Source organism: Lontra canadensis, unplaced genomic scaffold (assembly GCF_010015895.1).
Source record: "Lontra canadensis isolate GAN:19392208 unplaced genomic scaffold, GSC_riverotter_1.0 scaffold210, whole genome shotgun sequence".
In the NCBI taxonomy this organism is placed as follows: domain Eukaryota; kingdom Metazoa; phylum Chordata; class Mammalia; order Carnivora; family Mustelidae; genus Lontra; species Lontra canadensis.
Genome location: NW_022631204.1, coordinates 1,179,546 through 1,204,458, shown reverse-complemented (window position 1 = coordinate 1,204,458; position 24,913 = coordinate 1,179,546). Strand labels below are relative to the sequence as shown.

The 24,913-nt window shown below is 40.6% G+C and overlaps 1 protein-coding gene across 5 annotated transcripts; it reads left to right on the top strand.

Moving 5' to 3' along the window:
* The first annotated feature begins 230 nt into the window (after positions 1-230).
* On the top strand, positions 231-24,629 carry ITGB1BP2 (integrin subunit beta 1 binding protein 2). 5 transcript variants are annotated; one of them, XM_032848860.1, is made up of 12 exons: positions 231-1,038; positions 1,275-1,324; positions 1,414-1,470; positions 1,549-1,694; positions 2,397-2,491; positions 2,597-2,655; positions 2,786-2,856; positions 2,975-3,074; positions 3,342-3,455; positions 3,703-3,765; positions 8,036-8,074; positions 24,406-24,629. In XM_032848860.1, the coding sequence occupies exons 1-12, from the start codon at positions 975-977 to the stop codon at positions 24,517-24,519; spliced, it is 972 nt and encodes a 323-aa protein (XP_032704751.1). In that variant the 5' UTR covers positions 231-974; the 3' UTR covers positions 24,520-24,629. The 5 variants fall into 5 exon arrangements, with proteins under 5 accessions (XP_032704751.1, XP_032704749.1, XP_032704752.1 ...); XM_032848858.1 differs by having other exon boundaries at positions 8,036-8,089; XM_032848861.1 differs by lacking the exon at positions 8,036-8,074.
* The last annotated feature ends 284 nt before the right edge of the window (positions 24,630-24,913 follow it).

The window sequence follows — 24,913 nt, the reverse complement described above, 5'->3', positions numbered from 1 at the left end:
GAGATTTTCATTTTAGTGTATCTTTAAAAAAATCTTGTGTTAAGTTGCCTCCATCTTTTTTCTTGGGTTTGGACAACCCAGGAATGGCCCTTTTGTGTCTATGATGTTGCTGTTCACAGCTTTTCTTGATAGGCCTAGTACAATCTTGGGAACAGGGTTGCTGTATGCTGAAGGTCGGACAGTAGCTCTTAGCCTTGCCTATCTTAGGTAGTTATGCTGTGCATTTTTTTTTTATTGGTGTACCATGTTTGATTTGTCCCTGATATCTTTGGAGTTTTTCTGAGAAATGGAGCAGTAATACAGCATCAACTTATTAAAATACGTTTTAAGCCTTTTAAATTTCTGTGCTATTTTTGAAAGGGAATGGAGGGAGGGGAGTTCTGTCCCGAGATAATCATAGGTTCCATGAGGATAATCCTTTATCACCTTTTGCTCAAAAGTATGTATATCCATTTGGGCAAACTTGGGAGGTTGGATGCATACTATGGCTTATGTGGTTGACAAAGATTGGTGCTATTGGTATACAGAAGCAATCAGGATGAGCAGAAAGCTGCTGCTTGAAAGAGGAAGAAAATGAGCTGGAAGAACTGGGATACCTTCATTGAGCTGGGAGGGGTCTCGGAATTGGGATTCATTTCTGAGCAGCTGCTGGTATGTCAGAGGCTTGGAATTGGCCTGGTAAATCTAAAAGTGTCTCAGCAGTGATTAGCTGACCTCACCCAAGTTCCAGGTCCTAGTCTGCCTGATCCTTTTTTCTTGAGCCCCAGAGCTAAAATGCTCCTGAGCGTGCTCCTATTGGTTGAGAAGACCAACTAAAGTTCCCTTGCCCATGTTAGGAGGTGTACGCCTCCTGAACTAAAGATAGAAACAGCTGGCCCTTGCAGGCAGCTAAAAGCCTCCAGACTAAGAGGTGTTCCCCACTCGGCAGCCAGACTCCTTGAGATACCCTTTCAGTAATTCTACCAACGGCCTCCATGTCTCTACTCTGCCGTAACAAAGGCTGTGGGCAGCACTTTGACCCCAATGCCAACCTTCCTGGTGAGTAATTCTGACTTTGCCAGGGGGCTCTTAATTGCTGGGGGAGTGGTCAGCTGTGGGCAGAATGTTAAAGGAGCAGAGAAATACAGTGTATCTGCCCTACTTTTAATTGGGGGGTCTTCAGTTTTATTTTTTATTCTAAAGAAAAATCATGAGCATATAAATCTGGGGAAGAAGTAAGAGTAGTGATATTTGGTATAGTTGCCTTTCCTTGATCCTTCTGCTGGTATCCACAGATTCCTGTTGCCATCACCCTGGGGTCCCAATCTTCCACGATGCACTTAAGGTGAGGAGTAGGCAAGAAGGGATAGCAAGACCATTTCCCAAAGGAAATATACCCAGGAATCTAAGCTGAGCTGGGTCTTTTGTTACCAGGGTTGGTCCTGCTGCCGGAAGCGAACTGTAGATTTCTCTGAATTCTTAAACATCAAGGTAAATTATTTATTTCCTTGGATTCTGTCCCTAATAGAAGGATTCTATCCCTAATCCTTCTTTCCTTATCTATACTAGGGCTGTACTGTGGGACCACACTGTGCTGAGAAGCTCCCTGAGGCCCCTCAACCTGAGGTGCCTGCCACAAGCAGTTCACTTCAGGAGCAAAAACCTCTGAATACGATTCCAAAGTCAGCAGAGACTTTGCGTCGGGAGAGGCCCAAGTAAAGAGGAGAAAGTCCCTGGGTTTTTCCTACATTCATGGAGTTTCCTAGAAGTGATTAATGGGTCACTGGGGCTTGGGGACTAGGGATATGAGATGGGGCAAGTGTCAGGGTTTTGTGTATATTTTATACCTTGGGGGAAATTTGTATCCAGAAATAATGTCTTTGCTTTAAGGTTGGTGTGGGGGTGATGGGATAGGTGTTTAGAATCAATAGAGTAGATAGCTCCTCATAAATACATACTTAGTTATAATACAAGAGAGATTGTTGAGGATGACCTGACTTTTTTTTCATTATGGAAAACGTTAAAATGAGTTTTAGGTCAAGAAAAAGATGCAGTATTGGCAGCCAAGAGGCCGTAGAGAATAAACTAATTTTGTGGAAGTAGCATGAAGAACAGAAGAAAGTCATGTTAGGTCCACAATTAGAAGAGGATGAGGATATGATGGGAGTTCTGCAGAGCAATGTTAGATTGAGAGCAACTGAGTAGATGGGCAGAAAAGCTCTAGGGATTTCCCCAGGGTTCAGGGACTTGGGATGTCCACAAAGAAGGTTATTGGCAATGGAGTTGCTACTCAACTTTTCCAACCCTGCCACCACTTTCACCAGATCTCTTTGACACCATTACCACTGGTGGGAGTGTTGGAGCTGATGATCATGGTTATTGGGTCAGAACTAAATCACCCCACCCATACCCCCCAGGTCAGAGTTTCCTCCAAAGCTGCTTCCACTAAATATATCCCAAGCCCTGGAAATGGCATTGGAACAGAAGGAATTGGACCAGGAACCTGGAACAGGTAAGTGGGTCCTCAGTAGGACAGGCTTTGCAGACTGGAATTTAGTGCAAGTGGCAATTAGGTGGAGGGAATAGATAGGTTCCTGACTCTGTTTCCTTTGCCTAGGACTTGACAGTAGTCTGATCCGGACTGGTTCCAGCTGCCAGAATCCAGGATGTGATGCTGTGAGTGAGAGCTTATAGGGGGTACAATCATGTAGCTGAGAGATACTATACCTGGGATGACAGATATGAGGGTGTGTGGGGTATACTTTAGAATGACCTGATTCTTCTGATTCTTCTTTACCCATCTTAGATTTACCAAAGCCCTGAGAGTGATGCTACTCCATGTACCTACCACCCAGGAGCACCTCGATTCCATGAGGGGTGAGAGAGGGGACTGGGTATGGTCTATAAGACCAGTTTCTCCCACTGTTGATAAGGGGGGCATGGGGGCTCATGGGGAGGGGAAAAGAGATTCAGTTGAATTATCTTCCTACCTCAGGATGAAGTCTTGGAGCTGTTGTGGTATCCAGACCCTGGATTTTGGGGCATTCCTGGCACAGCCAGGATGCAGAGTTGGTAGGCATGACTGGGGGAAGCAGGTAAGCCCCAGCTTTCCCAAACTTTTGATTAGAACCCAATTTCAGAAATAATTTCCCCTCCTTGTACCTCATGGCCAAGCTCTCTAACTCCTCCCTTTTGTACAAACCAAGTAAGATTCTGTTCCTTATCCTCAGCAGCCTGAAGGCTTTGCAATATGAAGTAGTATTAATCTTTTCTGAGATTCTGTGTCTCTTTAGACACACCTGAGAACTTTCCTTGGGTTAAGCGTTCGTTCTTACCACACACATTTCACATCTTCTCTTTAGCTGCCAGCATCTTGCCGTCATGATTGGCATCAGACAGAGTCCTTAGTAGTGGTGACTGTATATGGCCAGATTCCACTTCCTGCGTTCAACTGGGTGAAGGCCAGTCAAACGGAGGTGAGGAGTTGTCTGATCCTGGATGGGAGGCTGGTGAATTGGGTGATACTACAGTTTTACAGGCAGAGTTGCTGTATGCAGCGAACATGTGGGCTCCATAGTCCCCTGAGAGGAGGGTAGAGCTAGTAGGTCAGGGCTATCTGGCTGACCTGTGGATATAGGGCTCACACCTCTGGGCTGGTTCTCTTGTAATAACTTGTTCTTACCTTCTGGGATTGTTACTACCCCTGTAATTCTTTCCTCTCAGCTTCATGTCCACATTGTCTTTGATGGTAACCGTGTGTTCCAGGCACAGATGAAGCTCTGGGGGGTAAGTGAAGATAAGGGACACAGGAGGGGGAGGAACATGGGGTGAAAGGAAGGGCCAGACTGGAATGAATAGCGGGTCTCTTGAGGGAAGGAACTCTAGTGGGAAAGTAGAGGTTTTCTCTTCGTTTGCTTAGTCTTTCTCTCCCTTTCTCTCCCCTTTTTCTCTCCCCTCCTTCTTCTCTTCCTCCTTTCCTCCTTCTCTCTTTCTTATTATCTCATTTTATTCCTCCCCATCTTGTTTTGCCCACCTTACATTTGTTTATTTTTCTTTGTCATTAATTACTACCCCACCCTCACCCCAATCCTTTTGATTTCCTCATTTTCTTCTTCTTCTGTGTTCCTCTATCTTTTCCTCCTCCTCAGGTCATAAACGTGGAGCAGAGCTCTGTCTCCTTGATGCCATCTCGGGTTGAAATCTCCTTGGTCAAGGCTGACCCAGGATCCTGGGCCCAGCTGGAGCACCCCGATGCACTAGCTGAGAAGGCTAAGGCAGGGGTTGGGTTAGAGATGGATGAGGAAGAATCTGAGGATTCAGATGATGATCTGAGCTGGACAGAGGAGGAGGAAGAGGAGGAAGCAATGGGGGAATAGTGACACCAGTCAAGTATCTAGATAAGACCTCAGTGATTCCCTTAGAATCTCAGAGACCAGGATATGGTTGGCCATGTGGTGTCATTGAGCAACAGCAGGCTGAAGGAGGGGAGAACAAAAGTGTCCAAACCATGCTGTTTTTTCCCTTAAATAAATCTTGTATTCTGCAGTTTTACATAGTGTCGTTCTCTCACCTCACTAAGATGGTATTCATTCCTCCCAACTTCTGTGTGTCTTTAACACACGTGTGAAAACAAGCACATGTACATTCAATCTGTTCTTTATAATCACCAGGTAATCTACTGAATACTTATTGTGTGCCCAGTTGTGTATTAGGTGGTTTAGAGCTATCTTTTTTTTTTTAATATTCAGTAAGAACCATAACACTCTTTTTTTTTTTTTTTTACTTTTTTAAAATTTATTTTTTTTTCCAGTTTAGAGCTATCTGTCTGAGAAACAAAAGACTTATTTGTTCCCCTCAGGAAAATTATAGTCTGGCTGACAGACTAATCCACATGAAATAATAATAAACATTATCAGGTGTTTTAACTGAGTGTTAAATTGTGCAGTACAGTTATTAAGACCTATAGTTGTTGAGAGAGAGTGGAGCGATTAATGTAGACTATAATAGAAAGGGAAAGCTCCATGGAAGAATGTTTTTTAACAGCTATGTTGGGATACAATTCACATACCATACAATTCACTCATTTAAAGTGTAAAATTCAGTGATTTTTTTTAGTATACTCAGAGTTGTGCAACCACTCTCAATTTTCATCACTCCAACAAGAAACCCTGTACCCGTTAGTGTACCCAGCCACTATCAGTATTCCCCCAAAATCATAGCTGTGGGCAACCACTAATCTACTTTCTGACTCTATGGATTTTCCTATAATGGATATTTCATATGATTGGAATCATATAATACGTGGGCTTTTGTAAGAGGCTTCTTTCACTTAGCATAATCTTTTCACAGTTCCTCCATGTTGTAACATGTATCATTACCTTATTCCTTTTATGGCTGAATAATATTCCATTGTGTGGCTATACTACATTATATTTATTTCGTCAACTGAGGTACATTTGGGTTGTTTCCCTTATTCTGAATAATGCTCCTATGAACATTTATATACAAATTTTTATGTGGACTTTTGTTTTCACTTCTCCTGGATATATACCTAGATGTATAATTTCTGGGTCAAATGGTAACTTTAACCTCTTAAGAAACTACCAGACTGTTTTCCAAAGGGGCTGTACCATTTTACATTCCCATCGGCAGTGTAAGGGTTCCAGTTTCTCCACATCTTCAATAACACTTGTTATTTGTTCTTTTTTAAATGGGTGTGAAGTGGAATTTCATTATGGTTTTAACTGCATTTCCCCAATGCTAATGATGTTGAGCATCTTTTCATGTGCTTATTGGCCATTTGTGTTCTTATTTGGAGAAATGTCTATTCAAGTCCTTTGCCCATTTGTTAACCTACGTTGTCTTTTATTGCGTTGTAAGAATTTTTTTAATATATTCTGGAGACAAATCTCTTGTTAGATATATGACTTGGAAATATTTTCTCCCATTCTTTGTTTTGTCTTTCTACTTCCTTGATGGTGTCCTTTGGTACACAAACATCTTTAACCTCTATGAAGTCTAATTTATCTTTTTTTGGTTGCTTATATTTTTGATAACCAAAACATTGCTTAATTCGAGGTCATAAAGAGGATTCGCTCCTATGTTTTTGAAGGGTTTTATAGTTTTACATTTAGGTCTTTGATCCATTTTGAGTTATTTTTTGTATATGGCATGAGGTAGGGACCCAACTTTATGTTTTTGCATGTGGATATCTAGTTGTCCCAGCATCATTTGTTGAGAAGGCTATTCTGTTCCCACTGGGTGTTTTGGCACCCTAGTTGAAAATCAATTGACCAAAAATGTAAGGGGTAAGAAATAAGTTTTGAATGGAAATTTTTAGAAATGAGAAATTTTGATGGGTATGGAAGAGTGGGGAGAGCCAAGCTGAGGCTGGAAGGTGTTTTGTTTTACTTTTTGTGTTTTATTTTAAATTCCTGAAGTAACACTCAGGAATCACTCAATGTAAAATACTCAGCGCAGAAGTATGTAAAGTAAAAAGTAAATGTTACTCTTTTTTTAAAAAATTTTATTCATTTATTTGAGAGAGAGAGAGAGATCACAAGTAGGCAGGGAGGCAGGCAGAGAGAGGGGGAAGCAGGCTCCCCGCTGAGCAGAGAGCCCGATGCAGGGCTCCATCCCAGGATCCCGAGATCATGACCTGGGTGGAAGGCAGAGGCTTAACCCACTGAGCCACCCAGGTGCCCCAAATGTTACTCTTTAGACTCCTTCCAAGTTTAGTCCCTTTGCTGTTTGTAACCACTGCTAACATATCAGAGGATGTGTTTAAGGGAGGGAACAAAAAAGTTAGTTGCGTTAAGCTGGATTGGGAGGAGGCTAAAATTCTAGATTAAGGATTTTGAACATGATTTAAAAGAGAGTTAGAGTTAAACTCTATCTCTGAAACTCATAGCACACTATATTGAACTTAAATAAAATAAAATTTTAAAAAGAGAAAGGCAGTATAGGCCTTTTAAAAATGTAGATTCTTTTTTAAAAGATTTTTTATTTATTTGAGAAAGAGAGAGTGTGAGCAATAGCATAAGCAGTGGGGAGGGACAGAGAAAAAGGAAGAAACAGATGCCCTGCTGAGCAGGGAGCCCAATGCAGGGCTCCATCCCAGGACCCTGGGATCATGACCTGAGCTTAAGGCAGTTGCTTAAATAAGCCACCCAGGTGCCTCATTAAAATGTAGATTCGGGCACCTGGGTGGCTCAGTGGGTTAAGCCTCTGTCTTGGACTCCGGTCATGATCTCAGGTCCTGGGATCGAGCCCTGCATCGGGCTCTCTGCTCAGTGGTGAGCCTGCTTCCCCCTCTCTCTCTGCCTGCCTCTCTGCCTACTTGTGATCACTGTCTGTCAAATAAAGAAAATCTTTAAAATAAATAAATAAATAAAATGTGGATTCTTAATTAGAGGAGTGATAATCTCTTGAGTCTCCCTTGAGTCAGATTTACTCCCTCAACAGGGTGGCCAGGAATCTGGGAGATTCAAACTCTAAGAAACTTCACACTACGAAGTTTCACCAAGCCTCAAAATGATCTCAAATTCTTTTCATAGCACCCTTTTCTCTCAGTTCAGATTCAAGGAACATAACGTCTCATTGGGAGCTAGAAGTAAAATGGAGGTGGGAGAATGGACATGGGTAGCAAAGGAAAGGGGTCACAGGATAGCATGGTTGAGAATTTGGAGATTGAGGCAAGATTAGGGGATATTGGAGAATGCATCCAAGGAATGCATCTCTATCTCACAGAGAAGTTTGATCAGAATTAAAGGGGCTTCCTGGACTTTCAGGATATTCAGCATTTCTGGCTCATTTCTCTGCTCTCATTCTACAGATTTAAAGTGCAAATAAATTTTCCCCTTTGACCTGAACCTTTCAGGTTCTTTCAAACCCTGGCAGTAGTTTACTTTTAATGTCATTTTTCTACAGGTGAGTTGACATCAATAGGGGCTTAGATGGACATTTTAAAAATTTAGAGCTGTAGAATGTGTATAGAAAAGTGCAGAAAGTGCACTGATCTTAAATGTACAACTTTTTTCTATCTTATCAAAATCAGGGGACCAGCAACTACCCAGAATTCCTGGAGAGGATGAAGGTGAAGAATCAGAAAGTTCAAGTAACCCTTGTTGTATATAAACCTGATCTATAAAATTTCAAGTTTACAGAATTAATAAAGTAGCATACTTATTTTACACAGTCCAAAGCCTAAAATGTAAGAAAGTTTCAAACAGGTACATAACATTAACAATAATAACAACAACAATAACCATAGCTACTGTTTCTCATACAAACTAACCTGTCAGGCACTATGCTAAGTGCTTTGCATGCATTATCTCATTTACTTCCCTACTTCCTATCATCACATGTACATATCGGCTCACATTGGCGCAAATCCTCTCCTTACTTCCTTTACACTTCTCATGTCTTCCCATTGTGCTTTGTATCCTGTTCCCTCACACCTTCCCAGAAACTTTACACTATTAATTATCCTTTCTCTCTCCTGTTTATTCAACCTTTCCTTCTCATTGGATATTTTCATTGACCTTTAAACATGCTCAAGTCTCCGATTTTACAAAAACAATTTCACTAGACTACATAACCCTTTCCAACTGCTACTTAACTCCTTTCTATCCTTTATAAGTGAACTTTTTTAAAAAAAAGATTTTATTTATTTATTTGACAGAGATCACAAGTAGGCAGAGAGGCAGGAAGAGGGGGTGGGGGAGCAGGCTCCCCACTGAGCAGAGAGCCTGATGCAGGGCTCCATCCCAAGACCCTGAGATTATGACCTGAGCGGAAGGCAGAGGCTTAACCCACTGAGCCCCCCAGGCGCCCCCGAACTTCTTGAAATAACTATTCATTTTTTATTTCCACCTTCCTATTCCCTTCAAAACACACTTTAATCTGACTTCCAACCCACTCAATCTGTGATGATGAGGTCACTTTGGGCCATCAAGTCACTAAATCCCGTGGATACTTTTTGGTCCTTGTCTTACTTGATCTCACAAGCAAAAACTGACACTCATAATGGTTTCTTCCTTGAAATACATTCAATACATTGGCTTCTATGACCCACGGCTCCTCTTGGTTGTCCTCCTACTTATCTGGCCACTCCTTTCAGTCTCCTTTGCAGGCTCTTCTTTTTCTTTTCTTTTTTTTTTAAATATTTTATTTATTTATTTGACAGAGATAGATCACAAGTAGGCAGAGAGCCAGGCAGAGAGAGAGAGAGGGAGAAGCAGGGTCCCTGCTGAGCAGAGAGGCAGGCTCTTCTTTTTCTACCTGGCCATCAAATGATGAAGTTCCTCAGGACTTAGACCTAGTTTGCTCTCTTCCTATATATAACTCTTCTAGACATTCTCAGTTATGCCCGTGACTTCAAATACCACCCACATCCAGATGACTCACACATGTTTATCTCTAGGTCATAGCTTTCCTTTGAGGTCCAGATTTGTATATTACAGTAATAATAGCTAACACATATATAGAACAGTGTTTGGCATATATAGTAAGTACTATATAAGTGTTTGCTATTAATAGTACTACTATTACTCTTCTTTCTCATCACCAAAAGCTTTCACTTCAGACTATTAGGTTAGGGTGTTTTTTTCTCTTAGGAGGGACACATCTTCAATATCCTGTTTATAATGTTTCAATAATAAAATGGGATTTTCTTGACACTCAGGTTTTGCTAGTCCACAAAGTGATAACATGTTTTGTTGTTGTTGTTGTTTTAGTGATAACATGTTTAACATACCATTCATTGCCTTAGCTCTAGGATTAAGGGAGATTGTATTCACCTGCTGAAGGAATAAAGCATCATGTATAGAATGCCACTGTGCTAACCACTTCCACCCACATTATTTTACTTAATTCTCACACCTGCTCTGTGAGGTAGGTATTATTGTCCCAGGTTTTTATAGATGAGGAAACCAAGACTCAGGGCAGGAAATAGCTTGCTTGAAGTAACATAGCTACTGATTAAAACTCATTCATTGCTGAGAGCTGTCCTAGAGCCATCTGAGAATATCCGAATCCTAAGGACCCAACTGGAGTCTTAGAAGAGGGGTCTTAGATGCCAAGCATAACACCAAGCCACTCTAGTCTAGCAGAGTCCCTTTGACAAGCCTATCTAGGCAACAACAAAGCACTTGGTGGATCAGTGATACCTCACATTGATATAACACCTTTCCAAACAACTTTTACACCAGATTCAGAGTTACTATTTCTGGGATCCTTGCCTCCACTGTCCGCTTTCTCCCTTTCTGCTTCTCAAATCCCAGAACACTTGCTACAGGGAGAACTGAGCAGACCAATATAAATTCTTGCTGTCCAATTTCACCTTGGCCCTTGCAGCTGCTCAGCAACTCTTTTATTTGTCTCATACGTTCCCTGGCACTGTCCCCGCAGAGGCTCTTGACAGATAGATTTTCCTCTTCTCAAATTCCAGCTCCTCCTGTTCCACTCCTTCAGACTAATACACACACTTTCTTGAGATGCTTGACAATTCAATAACATTATTTTAAAGGTTTTTTTCCTGTAGAGAATTTAAAGCATATACAAAAGTAGACAGAATAGCATAACAAACCCCATTTGCCACACACTCAGCTTCAACTAGTATCAATTCTCACATACTTTTTTCATCTGATTTCCTCCTTTCCACATTATTTTGGAGCATATCCCAGACATGATATCATTCCATACTTTAATATTTTAGCACGTATCTTTAAGAGGTAAGGATTCTTTTTTAAGAAAAATCATAGTTGTAATACCATTAGCACACAGGGCGCCTGGGTGGCTCTGTGGGTTGAGCCTCTGCCTTCGGCTTGGGTCATGATCTCAGGGTCCTGGGATTGAGCCCCGCATCGGGCTCTCTGCTCAGCGGGGAGCCTGCTTCCTCCTCTCTCTGCCTGCCTCTCTGCCTACTTGTGATCTCGCTTTGTCAAGTAAATGAATAAAATCTTCGAAAAAAAATACCATTCACACACAAAAACAAGCAATATTCCCTTTAATATCATTAAATGCCAATCAGTATTTAAATTTCCAGTAGTTTCATAAATGTCAAAAGAATTTTTTACACCTTTTTTTTGAATCAGTATCAAAATAAAGCCTACACATTTTGATTGGTGGATATGTATTGTATGTCACTTTTATCTATCTTTTTAAATTAAGCTCTATGCCCACTGTGGGGCTTGAACTCATGATCAAGTCATATGCTCCACCCACTGAGCCAGCCAGCCACCCCATATATCACTTAAAAACTAAAGATTCCCTCTTATTCCTTTTTTTCTTACAGCTTTTTATTGAGGAAATCAGATTATTTTCAGTAGTTTCACACAGTCTGGGTTTTGCTGATTGCATCTCTGCTGTATAGTTTTAAATGTTTCCTTGACCTCTGTTATGTATGTTGGTAAAATCAGTGTCTGTACCATGCATCCTCTATATCCGTTGTCCTGTTTTCAGTGGGATGGAGAAATTGTCCATGTGCCCAAAGAAGTGGAAGGTGTCTGGCTTGGCAAGTGACTCAGGAAAGAGCGGAAAGAGCTAGGACTCTTTAGCAGTACTGAAACAGATGGTTGGGGTCAGAGCTCAATAAATAGTAACAGAGGTCCAGGCAAGATAGGATGGGTGAGGGGCTGTGCAGTGTCAGATTTCTACTCTGCTGGTATGTTGAGCAGGGCAGGCAAGGAAGTGGGGATCAGGCTGAAGTCAGCGCTGGAAAAGAAGATGGAGTCCTTGAGGCGGCGGTTGGGATTATTTCTCCAGGGATTACTCTACTTGCTATACCCTGTTTTCTAAATATATCTTATCCATTCATTCCCCGCTCTGTGCCTTTGCCCAGGATGTTTCCTCTGCTTGGAATATCATCTCCTTTGTCTCCATTTATCCAAATCCTATTTCTCTTTAATGGCCAGTGCAAGCTCTTTGTTTTCCATACTTTTGCTTGTGGAATCATAAAATATCTCTAAAAGGATAAATAAGAATATTGGTTGCTTGGTGTACCTGGGTGGGTCAGTTGGTTAGGCATCTGACTCTTGGTTTCGGCTCAGGTTGTGATCTCAGGGTCACAGGGATTGAACACTGTGTCAGGCTCTGTACTCCGCACGCAGTCTCTTGAGTTTCTCTCTCTAAAAAAATAAAACCTAAAGAAAAAAAAATACAGATTGCTTTTCCAGGAAGGGATATCCAGAGAACAGGGCTGGAAGGGAGAAAGATATTACCGATTTGTTGCAGGAGGGACAGTTAATTTGATGAAAATGTCTGCTATGAATTTGGTAGAAGTAGAAGCAGGGAGATTGAGTAGAATGAGGAGGGTCTGGAACAGCCTCTGCGGGGACAGTGCCAGGGAACGTATGAGACAAATAAAGGAGTTGCTGAGCAGCTACAAGGGCCATTTTGAAATTGGATAGCATGAATTTATGTTGGTCTGCTCTGCTCTCCTGTAGCAAGTGTTCTAGGATTTGGGGAGCAGAAAGGAAGAAAGAGGACAGTGGAAGCACGGATCCAAAAGACCATAACACTGAATCTGGTATAACTGGGAAATAATAACTGATCTGGATAAATTGAGAGGTAAAGTACCTAAGGGTTCCACTGAGATTAGAGTTGAAGAGATCAGAGACATAGAAGTTGTTTGGAGAAGTGTTACATCAATGTGTGATATGAGTGATTAACCAAGGGCTTCATTGGTTCCCAGATAGGCTTGGCAAAGGGACTCTTCTAGGACTCCAGGGTCCTTAGGTTTTGGATATTCTCAAATGGCTCTAGAATAGCCCTTAGCAATGACTGGGGTTTTAGGGAGGAATTCATCATTGAACTTGGAGCTTCTGCAAGAGGCATGATGGGAGGAGTAGCAAAAAATTAAACTATTCTTTATTGAGCCTTTACTGTGATCTAAGCACTGTAATAAATCTGTCTATTCTGTTATCTTTTTCTATCTCTATATAATATATACATGTATCTCAAATGAGAATATATATTTAATTCTCAGAACAGTGTATTAAAAGCATTATTATTATTATAATTTCTTAAAGATTTTATTTATTTGGGAGAGAGAGACAGAGATAGAGCACAACCTGAGGGGAGAGAGAGAAGCAGGCTCCCTGCTCAGCAAGGCCTTGGGATCATGGCCTGAGCCAAAGATAGACGCTTAACTGACTGAGCCACCCAGGTGCCCTTATTATCATTTTTATAAAACACGAAGAAATTGAGCTTCAGGGGGGTTACATAATTTTCCCCAGGTCAAGCAGCTATCAGGTATCAGAGCCTGGGACACAAATCTAGGTCTTGACTACAAAGCCCATGTTCTTTGGTGTTCCAGCAGTACTTTCCAACAAACACCTCCCTCCACTAAATGAATCCTATTTTGCCAGTGACCTCTGTAATTGTGGATCCATTGTCACCAAAAATAGTTATACACCAAACTGAAAACTTTTGATGAGTAAGGATTTAATTGAGTAGGATGGAAGAGATAGTTGAAGGCAGTGAAACTAATTGAAGATAATTGGCAGTGGTCCAGGGGAGAAAGTTAAGGCTGCAGACTAAGTGGGCATGGTAGTCAAAATGGAGGAAGGAGTCATAGATGTAAGAGGTATGTCTTAATTCAAGCTGCTGTGACAAAGTATCATAGACTGGGTATTTTATAAACAACAGAAATTTACTTCTCCACAGTTGAGTTCTGATGAGGGCCCTCTACCAGGTAGAGAGCAGAGAAAGGAAGCAAGCTCTCTCATGACTCTTAAAAGGGTACTAATCTTATTTATGTCCTCATCTAATCCTAATTACCTCCCAAAGGCCCTACCTCCCAATACCATCATATTGAGGGATAGGGTTTCAATATATGAATTGTAAGGGGACATAATCAGTCTGTAACAAGATAGTCCCCAGGTAAGAATGAAAGTAATGTGGCCATGCTCTTCTGTGTTTCTTAAACTTAACGCAACTCACTCCTTCCTCGATGTCTCTGTAATATCTGATCCCCCTACCTGGAATAGTCTCCTTCCAGGTTTTTGAATAGCTGGCTCCTTCTTTTCATTCATATTTCAGCTCATGATAGGTAACCAATTCATTATCTTGAAAATTAATTAATCAAGAGAGAATCAAGAATTTATCCTGCCTTTCCTATCTGAATTGGGTAACAAGATAGATGGAGTGGTACGTCTTTTTGCAAAACTATTCCAGTGAATGAAAAGAAATAATAAAATCAGAACATCACTTTTTGGCAATCCTTGATAAATAGCTATAAATAGTAAGCATCAACAGTTTTAAGATTATAAAGAGAGTGCTTTAAGTGCTTTAAGATTAGTAAGAGACGTCAGACATTGTGTCCATCCTATAGTCATACCAAAGAGATGGAAGCCAAGTTTGATTTAGTCTTTCGATCCAGCTGCCAGTTTGCAGGAAATAGAGGAACTGCACAATGCCTGTGTAATCAGCAAAACCCACAGTGAGAAGCTTTACAGGTCAAACCACTCAAGTTCCTCCACAAAAGAATTACCTCTTAGAGAGGGCTTTCTTGACCATCACCTCTAAATTAGCACCTTCTTTCCACGTTACTATCACATTACCCCATTTGATTTTCCCCATAGCCTTTATCATCAACTGAGGTTTCTTTACATGAGAAACAGTATAGCATTAACAGTTAAGAGGACGTACTATAACATCAGCCTGCCTGGATTCAAATCGTGACTTCTCCACTTACTAGCTATATGACCTTAGACTACTTAAGAGTTATGTGCCTCAGTTTCCCCAACTGTAAAATGGGATTAATAATAGTGCCTATATCATAAGGTCATTAGTAATATTAAATGAGTTAACATATCTAAAGAGCTTAGTATAGTTCCTGATATAGGGTAAGCATTATAAAAATGTTAACACTATTAATGTATAATCGGTTTTTTATTTTCTTTTAAAGATTTTATTTATTTAGTTGACAGAGAGAGAGAGATATCAAGTAGGTAGAGCAGCAGGCAGAGAGAGAGAGGGGAAAGCAGGCTCCCCGCTGAGCAAGAGAGCCTGATTCGGGGCTCGATCCCAGGACCCTGAGATCATGACCTGAGCCAAAGGCAGAGGCTTTAACCCACTGAGCTACCCAGGTGCCCCCAATCAGTTTTTTATTTGTACATTATTTCTTTCACTGGAATATAAATCTGTACTTACATGCTATTCCCAGAACCTAAAACTGCCTAGCACATATATGAGACATGCTTAATAAATATTTGTTGAACGAAGGGCCTGAATTAGAGTAGCAAAGAATAGACAGGAAAGAGACACGTAAGATATTATTTAAAAAGAAATAAACCTTGGACTTAGAGTTTTTTTTTTCTGATATGGGATGGAATGGTATGAGATGACTACTCCAAGGCTTCAAGTTTAAGTAATAGGTAGAAGGTGAGTGCTTTTAACAAAAATAGGAGAAGTAAGAACTAGAAGTAATATTTGAAAATTCTGATAATTTTATTTTAGATATGAGCTTGAAATTATGGCAAAACATGAGTAGAAATGCTAGCAGGAGGTTAATTATAAATGTAAAATTGGAATTCATGAGAAAAGTCAGCACTGAAAATAGATTTCAGTATCATCTTCATCAATGTGACACTTAAGTATTCAACTTTCATCTTTAAAAAAACAAAAACTCCAGAGGTTGAATAAAATGGAAAATAAAATATTTGAACCCTTAAATTTATCCTACAGAGGAAGTCACTGTTAGTTTGGTGTATATCCTTTTCTATGCATTTGCAAACATATTGGCATATAACATGTAGGGACATAGTAAAAGTCCAAGTGGCTATCTATATACATATGGAGAAATTTGTTTTTCTTTTTGGCCAATTTGAAATCATTCTTTTTTTAAAAAAAGATTTTATTATATTTTTTTTGACAGAGATCACAAGTAGGCAGAGAGGCAGACAGAGGTGGGGGGAAGCAGGCTCCTTGCCAACAGGGAGCCCGATGCAGGGCTCGATCCCAGGACCCTGGGATCACGACTTGAGCCAAAGGCAGAGGCTTTAACCCACTGAGGCACCCAGGTGCCCCAATTTGAAATCATTCTATAGTATTTTTCCATTGCTTGCTTAATCATTAAATATGTCACTTTATGGTCCTTGAAGATATTTCCATATCAGATCTCAGACATTCTTTTTTGTACTGTATTGTACTTGATTGTATATATATGCCATAATTTATCTATCTGTTCCCCTACAGATGGATACTTAGGTTGTTTCCAGGTTTTTGTTATTACAAATTATGCAGCAAGGAAAATCATTTGACATGTATCTTTGATTATTTGTGCTAGTATTTCTTTTCTTTTTTTTAAAGATTTTATTTATTTATTTGACAGAGAGAGAGATCACAAGTAGGCAGAGAGTCAGGCAGAGAGAGGGGGAAGCAGGCTCCCTGCTGAGCAGAGAGCCTGATGCGGGGCTTGATCCCAGGACCCTGAGATCATGACCTGAGCCAAAGACAGAGGCTTAATCCTCTGAGCCACCCAGGCGCCCCTGTGCTAGTATTTCTTAAAGATAGATTCCTAGAAGTGGGATTGCTAGAAAGAAGGATACAAATTTTTATATATCTAAAATGTTAATAGATGGTCGCCTGGCTGGCTCAATCAGAAGAGCATGTGACTCTTAATCTCAGGATCATGAGTTTGAGCCCCACATTGGCATAGAGATTACTTAAAAAATAAATTTAAAAAAATGTTAATAGATGTTATGCAATTTCCCTCCACAAAAATGATTCCAATTTACATGGCCATTGGCAATATTTGAGGTACCAGTTTCCCTAATACCCTCATTAATACTTTGTTATCAATTAAAAAATATTTACCAACCAGATGTGCCAATGATGGTATCTCATTTTTATTTTGCATTTCCTCTGATTACAAGAAAGGGTGAGGGGTGGCTGGGTGGCTCAGTTGGTTAAGTGTCTGACTGTTGATTTCGGCTCAGGTCATGCTCTCAGGGTCCTGGAATCAAGCCCCAAGTGGGGCTTCACACTCAGTGGGGAGTCTACTTGAGATTCTTTCTCCCTCTCCCCATCCCCACTTGTACTCTGTCAAACAAATAAATAAAATCTTTAAAGGAAAACAAGGGGTGAGCATTTTTTTTTACTGAATATCCATATATAGACTTTTGGTTAAACTTAGTTTTCAGTGGCGCCTGGATGGTTAAGTGTCTGCTTTTGGCTCAGGTCACGATTCCAGAGTCTTGGGATCAAGTCCTTGCATTGGGTTCCCTGCTCATCGGGGAGCCTGCTTTTCTCTAAAAAATAATAACAACAATAATAATAATTAGTAAATTAACTACCTTAGTTTTCAGCCCCATGTGTCATTCATACTCTTGTTGTCTTGGATCTTGGAGCCTTTCCATAGTTTTACTGGTGAAATTGCCCCTTCTCATCTGTATCCTTTTTTTTTTTCCAGTTTTTTTTTTTTGTTTTGTTTTGTTTTTTACATAAGCTCCATGCCCAGTGTGGAGCCCAACATGGGGCTTGAACTCACAGCCCTAAGATCAAGACATGAGCTGAGATCAAGAGATGGACGCTTAACGGACTTACGCCCCCTGGGTGGCTCTGTATCCTTTGCACTAGACCAGAATTTCTTCCTAGTTACTATTTGAGGTACCATTTCTCAAATGGCTTTCCTGGTTCTAGAGAACACCTGGAACTTTTTGTCCTTTGGGTTTGTACATAATTTATATATTAGTATACTTTTAGTAGTGTCTCATAAGGATTCTGAAATGCTATATTTTCATACTAACTTCCCACATAAGGGGTGCCTGGCTGGTTCAGTTGCAAGACCAGCATGCAACTTGGTCTTGGGGTTGTAAGTTTGAGCCCTATCTTGGGTGTAGAGGTTACTTTATTTTTTTTTTTTTTTTTTTTTTTTTTTAAAGATTTTATTTATTTATTTGACAGAGAGAGATCATAGGTAGAGAGAGAGAGAGAGAGAGAGAGAAAGCAGGTTCCCCACTGAGCAGAGAGCCCGATGCGGGGCTCGATCCCAGGACGCCGGGATCACGACCTGAGCCGAAAGCAGAGGCTTTAACCCCCTGAGCCACCCAGGCGCCCCAAGGTTACTTTAAAAATAGATAAATTCCCACATGTAACTGTCTCTCTATTCAGTTCTACTTTTCTCTTTGTCTATTTTTTTTAAGATTTTATTTATTTATTTATTTGTCAGAGAGAGAGAGAGAGAGAGAGAGAGCGCACGGGAGAACACAAGCAGGCAGAGGCAGAGAAAGAAGCAGGCTCTCCACTGAGCAAGGAGCCCGATGCGGGACTATCCCAGGACCCTGGGATCATGACCCGAGCCGAAGGCAGCGGCTTAACCAACAGAGCCACCCAGGCGTCCCTCTTTGTCTATTTTTTTAAGTAATCTATACACCCAACATGGGGCTCCAGTTCACAACCCAGAGATCAAGAGTTTCATGCTCTACCAAGTGAGCCAGCCAGGCGCCCCTATTTGTCTATTCTTGAAGCTTATCACACTTTTATATAGTAATTTTATGTTGGGTAGGCAAGTCTTCCCCTATTTCTTTTTTCTATCTTTTAAAAGTTTCTTGTCTTTTTCTGTGTATTCTTTCAGATAAACTTCAGAACCAGCTTGTCTGGTATTCCCACCCTAGCCCCCCCTCCAAATCCCAATGAGATTGTTATGGAAACTTGTAGTTATTTGAAATTTTTTTCAATTATGAAACCTCTCATTCAGGAATATTGTGCATCTATCTATTTTTCAGATCTTCATACATATAGCCTTCAGCAATATTTTGTAGTTTTATTCATGTAAATGTTTTGTACATATCTTTTTTGTGTGATTTTATTTTTAAGTAATCTCTACATCCAACGTGGGGCTTGAACTTAAAACCCTAAGGTAAGAATCAGATGCTCTACTGGCTGAGCCCCACAGGCACCCCTTTTTGTACATTCCTTGTTGGATTTACTTCTGTCATTTTTTTTTTCCCACTACTATGAATGGGATCTTTTTCCCCATTATATTTTCTTTTTTATTATTATGTGGTTTTTTGTTTTTAAAGATTTTATTTATTTAGGGGTGCCTGGGTGGCTCAGTGGGTTGAAGCCTCTGCCTTCAGCTCGGGTCATGGTCCCAGGGTCCTGGGATCGAGCCCCGCATCTGGCTTTCTGCTCAGCAGGGAGCCTTCTTCCAACTCTCTCTGCCTGCCTCTCTGCCTACTTGTGATCTCTACCTGTCAAATAAATAAATAAATAAATCTTTTTAAAAAGATTATTTATTTATTTATTTGACAGAGAGCGAGCAAGAGAGGGAACACAAGCAAGGGGAGTGGGAGAGCGAGAGAAGCAGACTCCTCACTGAGCAGGGAGCCCAATGTGGGCCTTGATCCCAGGACCCTGGGATCATGACCCAAGCTGAAGGCAGACTCCTAACAACTGAGCCACCCAAGTGCCCCTCCCCATTATATTTTCTAAATGGATATTTTCATATAGAAAAGTTTTTGTATAGAGAAGTTATTGATTTCAAACAAACTCTTTTCCTGTTTAATTTTAATTATTTCTCAGGGCACCTGGGTGGCTCAGTGGGTTAGGCCTCTGCCTTTGGCTCGGGTCATAATCTCGGGGTCCTGGGATGGAGCCCTGCATCGGGCTCTCTGCTCAGCGGGGAGCCTGCTTCCCTCTCTCTCTCTCTGCCTGCCTCTCTGCCTACTTGTGATCTCTCCCTCTCTTTCTCTCTGTCAAATAAATAATCTTAAAATTTTTTAAAATTATTTCTCAGTTGATTTTCTTAGATTATATAGCCTATGTAAAGAAGAACATTTTATGACTCTTTTTTTACAATATTTATAACTTTTATCTTCTTTTGTCTTAATGTTTTCACTAGAACCTGCAGAGCAATGTTGAGTAGTAGTATTTGTAAAAAGAGGTGAATATTCTTGATTTGTTCTGACTTTAAGGGGAATGCTACTAATATCTCTCTATTGAGTTTTTTGTTTTGTTTTGTTTTGTTTTATAACATTTTATTTATTTATTTGACAGAGAGAGAGAGATCACAAGTAGGCAGAGGCAGGCAGAGAGAGAGGAGGAAGCAGGTTCCCTGCCAAGCAGAGAGCCTGATGCGGGGCTCGATCCCAGGACTCTGGGATCATGACCCGAGCCAAAGGCAGAGGCTTTGACCCACTGAGCCACCCAGGCGCCCCTCGCTATTGAGTTTGATTACAGTTGTTATCTATACTCTTTATCAAGTTATAAATGCTCCTGTTCCTAGCCTACTGAGAAAATACTTTTTTAAAAATATTTTATTTATTTATTTGACAGAGAGAGATCACAAGTAGGCAGAGAGGCAGGCAGAGTGAGAGAGAGGAAGCAGGCTCCCTGCTGAGCATAATATATATATATATGTTATTTTTTTACACAGAGTGTCATACTATAAACACCTTCTAAATACTATGGGGGTTTTTTGTTGTTGATAAATCAGTTGTCAGTCTTTTCTTTGTAGGTAATCTATCTTTTCTTTTTTTTTAAAGATTTTATTTATTTATTTGATAGAGATCACAAGTAGGCAGAGAGGCAGGCAGAGAAACAGGGGGAAGCAGGCTCCCTGCTGAGCAGGGAGCCCGACGTGGGGCTCAATCCCAGGACCCTGAGATCATGACCTGAGCCGAAGGCAGAGGCTTTAACCCACTGAGCCACCCAGGCACCCCACTATCTTTTCTTTTTAGCTTTTTCTTCCTGCTTTCATTATGGAAAATTTCAAAAATACAAGAGTAAAGAGAATAGTATACTGCATCCCCATGTACCTGTCACTGAGCTTCAATGATTATTAACTCACGGCCCTCTTGTTTTATCTATATTCCCCTAACCCCTGCTCTCCCACCTGCACACCAAGGTTATTCTGAAGCAAATATCAGACATTGTATTACTTCCTTTTTTTAAAAGATTTTATTTATTTATTTGACAGCAAAAGATCACAAGTAGGCAGAGAGGCAGGGAGAGAGAGAAACAGGCGGAGAGAGAGAGACAGGCTCCCCGCTGAGCAGAGAGCCCGATGCGGGGCTCGATCCCAGGGCCCTGAGACCATGACCCGAGCCGAAGGCAGAGGCTTAATCCACTGAGCCACCCAGGCGCCCCTATTACTTCCTTTTATCCATAAACATTTTGGTATGTATCTCTAAAATATAAGGACTTTCATTAAACATTGGAATAAAACCATCACAATTCTTTTTTTAAAGATTTATATTTATTTATTTGATAGAGAGAGAAGGAACACAAGCAGGGGGAGCAGGAGAGGGAGAAGCAGGCTTCCTGCCAAGCAGGGAGCCCAATGTGGACCTCGATCCCAGGACCCCGGGATCATGACCTCAGCTAAAGGCAGACGCTTAATGACTGAGCCACCCAGGCGCCCATCATCATAATTCTTTTTTTTTAAAGATTTTTATTTATTTGACAGACAGAGATCACAAGTAGGCAGAGAGGTAGGCAGAGAGAGGTGGGGAGGCAGGCTCCCTGCTGAGCAGAGAGCCCAAAGCGGGGCTCGATCCCAGGACCCTGGGATCATGACCTGAGCCGAAGGCAGAGGCTTTAACCCACTGAGCCACCCAGGTGCCCCATCATAATTCTTTAATTATCATCAAATGTTACAGTTACTGTTCATATTTTCCTGATTGTCTCATAAACATTTATGTGTTTATTTTGAGTTTGTTGTCAAGGATTGTCAGGCTCCAAAGGAGGACTATACATTGCAATTGGTTGATGTTTCTTAAATCTCTTAATCTATAGGTACCCCTTCCTTCTCCCCCTCCTTTTTTTCCTCCCATGGGATTTATTTGTTGAAGAAACTGGGTTGCTCATCCTGTAGTGCTTCCTATAGAATGAATTTTAGTGATTGCATCCCTGTGGTGTTGTTCCCTTGTTCTTTTTATTTCCTAATATAGATTAGATCTAAAGTTTGATTAGATTTAGATTCAGGTTCTATTTTTTCCCTCATTTGGGGGGCAAGAATATGTCATAGGTAGTGTTGTATACTTTCATAAGTAGATACCAAGTCTCTTGCTCCTTTTAAGGTATTCTCTTTGGTGTTCTGAAGTTTCACTACAACGTGTCTGGGTACAGATTTCTTTCATTGTTTCTTTTTCCTGTTTGGGATTCCAAATCTTGGAGACTGGCATCTTTCATCAATTCTCAGCTATTTTTTTCTTCAAATCCTGCTGTTTTCTCTCTTCTTCACCTGAACTCCAGTTGGACATCACCTGTAAGGATGGGGCCTTTCAAACTTGGGCTGTGGGGGAGGGGGGCAATTGGGTAGCTCAGTTGGTTAGGCATCTGACTCTTGGTTTTGGCTCAGGTCATGATCACATGGTGCTGGGATCGAGCCCACATTGGGCTCTGTGCTCAGCATGGGAGAGGGGGAGTTTCTGCTTCAGAGTCTCTCTCCTTCTCCCTCCCACTCAATCTCTCTCAGATAAGTAAGTAAGTAAATAAATAAATCTTTATAAATAAATAAATAAATAAATAAATAGACTTAAGCTGTAGGCCACCAGAAATCAGATGACTTCAGAGCAAAAATCTGTTCCAGCACTTACGCAGCAGAGTTGTGGTTATTCATTGTTTCCTCTACTCTCAGTGTACCATATATATGTGTATGGATATATATATATATATATATATCACTATACACACTTAAAATATATCTTGAAATTTATTCCATATCACTGTATAATCTACCTCATTCCTTTTTTTCATGTATTGAGGTATATAAATTATATTTTAGTAAAATGCATGTATCTTAAATATAAATATATATTTTTAAAGATTTTATTTATTTGACAGGCAGTGATCACAAGTAGGCAGAGAGAGAGAGAGAGAGAGAGAGAGAGGAGGAAGCGGGCTCCCTGCTGAGCAGAAAGCCTGATGTGGGGCTCAGTCCCATGACCCTTACATCATGATCTGAGCTGAAGGCAGAGGCTTAACCCACTGAGCCACCCAGGCACCCCAAGTATATATTTTTATATGTGTATACATTTATGTAAAAGCCCCCACCCAGGTCTAAATACAGAACATTTCTAGCACCACAGAAGGCTGGCTCCTTTTAAGATTTTATTTATTTATTTGAGAGAGAGAGAGAGAGAGAGAGAGAGAGAGTGTGTGTGTATGCACGAGGAGGGGAAGGAGCAGAGGGAGAGGGACAAGCAGACTCTGCACTGAGTGTGGAGCCTGACGTGGGGCTTGATCCCACAACCCTGAGATCATGACCTGAACCAAAATCAAGAGTCAGGCCTTTGACTGACTGAGCCCCCCAGGCACCCCGTGCATTATTAGTTTTAATAAATAATGCCAAATTGCCTTCAAAGAGGATGTATTGTATTAAATAACAATATACATGAGGGCCTGTTTCCCACCATCTTTGCCAACTATTAAGTATTTTTTTCTTTGCCAATCTGACAGGTAACACATAGAAACATGTAGTTAATACATATTTTAACTAAAAATACATGCACATGGTAAGAAAATTCAAGCAATATAAAAGGATATACAATGAAAGTTATATATTACCCCTACTCCTAGTCCCTTGTTCCCCTGGTTCTCTTTCCAGAGACGACCGCTAGTGTCATTTCTCGTGAATCTTCCAGATACATTCTGTGCACGTCATGCACATGCAAGTATAAATGGGTGTATGTGTGTGTACATGTGTCTGAGTATCTCTATCTGGCAGATACTTTGATGAAAACAAATTTACCTTCCCCCTTCCCCTTAAAAATCTATCTGTATCTATATACCTATATCCATTTCTTCTCCCTTTTGTTCACAAATGGCAGCAGGCTATTCACTCTGCTTTTTTCACAACGTATCTTTGAGGTTGTGTCATAATAATACATTTACAGCTGCCTTTTCTTTTTTATGATTATATCATTTATTTGACCAGTTCCAGGCATTTTCATTGTTTTCAATATCTTGTTATTACACGTAGCCTCCTTTGTAATATAATATACTAATAATTGAAGTGTGTAATACACACTTCATTTGTATACATCTGCCAGTATATTTATAGGATAAATTCCTAGAAGTATGGTTCCTGGATCAAAGTGGTTAGTGGCCGATGTGATTCCCTGCCCAGCTTCCATTCTACATCTTCCCCATTGTTTAGTGCTCATAAAGTTTGAAGGGGTGGAATCGATCTCAGCCCCAGCTTCTGGCTGGGGGGCACCACCCTCCTAACCCAATCAGGGTAAACCCATCTCCCATGCCGTAGTGATTGGTTCTGACTATCCAGGTCATAGCCAATGAATGCAAACCATTCTCCTGTCAAGGAGATTGTTCAAGAATGGGCCATTGGCCCAGTTCAAGTAAATGAAATGGTAGAGGATGTTTGTTGAAGTATATGGGAGAAGGTTTTGGTTTTGGTTTTGTTCTTTGCTCTTCTGAGACAGATAACAAGCCAATTTTGTCTTTTCTTTTAGACAGTGTGGTGTGGCTGATGTGGAGCCTTCTAACTACAGCCCTTTTGCTACCAAGAAGGAAGTCAAATTTATGATGAAGCTCACACTTTGGAAGACAGATCTGACAGAAGGACATTAGGTCCTTGGTGATACTTTTGATCCATGGAATCAAATCAACTGCAAAGTTCTCTCACCTGCTGGAATTTGCATTTGTATGAACCAATAAATTCTCTTTATTGTTTAAGCCTATTAGAGTTGAGTTTTCTGTTACCACTAAAAAGGCATATGTACTTTAAAAGTTTTTGATAAGTTGCCTTCCAAAAGTTATACCAATTTATAATGCCAGCAACATAGTACAAGAGTGTCTGTTTTGCCCCACTCTTGCCAAAACAATGTATTGTCAAATTTTCTGATATTGCCATTTTTACTGGAAATGAGTGTTATTGTGTTTTTAATACAGTCTTTTTATCATGAGTAAGGTTAAGCATCTTTCTAATGTTTCAAAGTCGCATGTATTTCCTTTGTGTGTCTGT

Bases quoted from the DNA above. Each gene is read 5' to 3' on its own strand.
- ITGB1BP2 (XM_032848857.1), top strand. From the start codon at position 975: ATGTCTCTACTCTGCCGTAACAAAGGCTGTGGGCAGCACTTTGACCCC. The intron at 1,039-1,274 runs GTGAGTAATTCT...TGGTATCCACAG, and splicing joins CCCCAATGCCAACCTTCCTG to ATTCCTGTTGCCATCACCCT. The intron at 2,857-2,974 runs GTGAGAGAGGGG...TTCCTACCTCAG, and splicing joins GCACCTCGATTCCATGAGGG to GATGAAGTCTTGGAGCTGTT.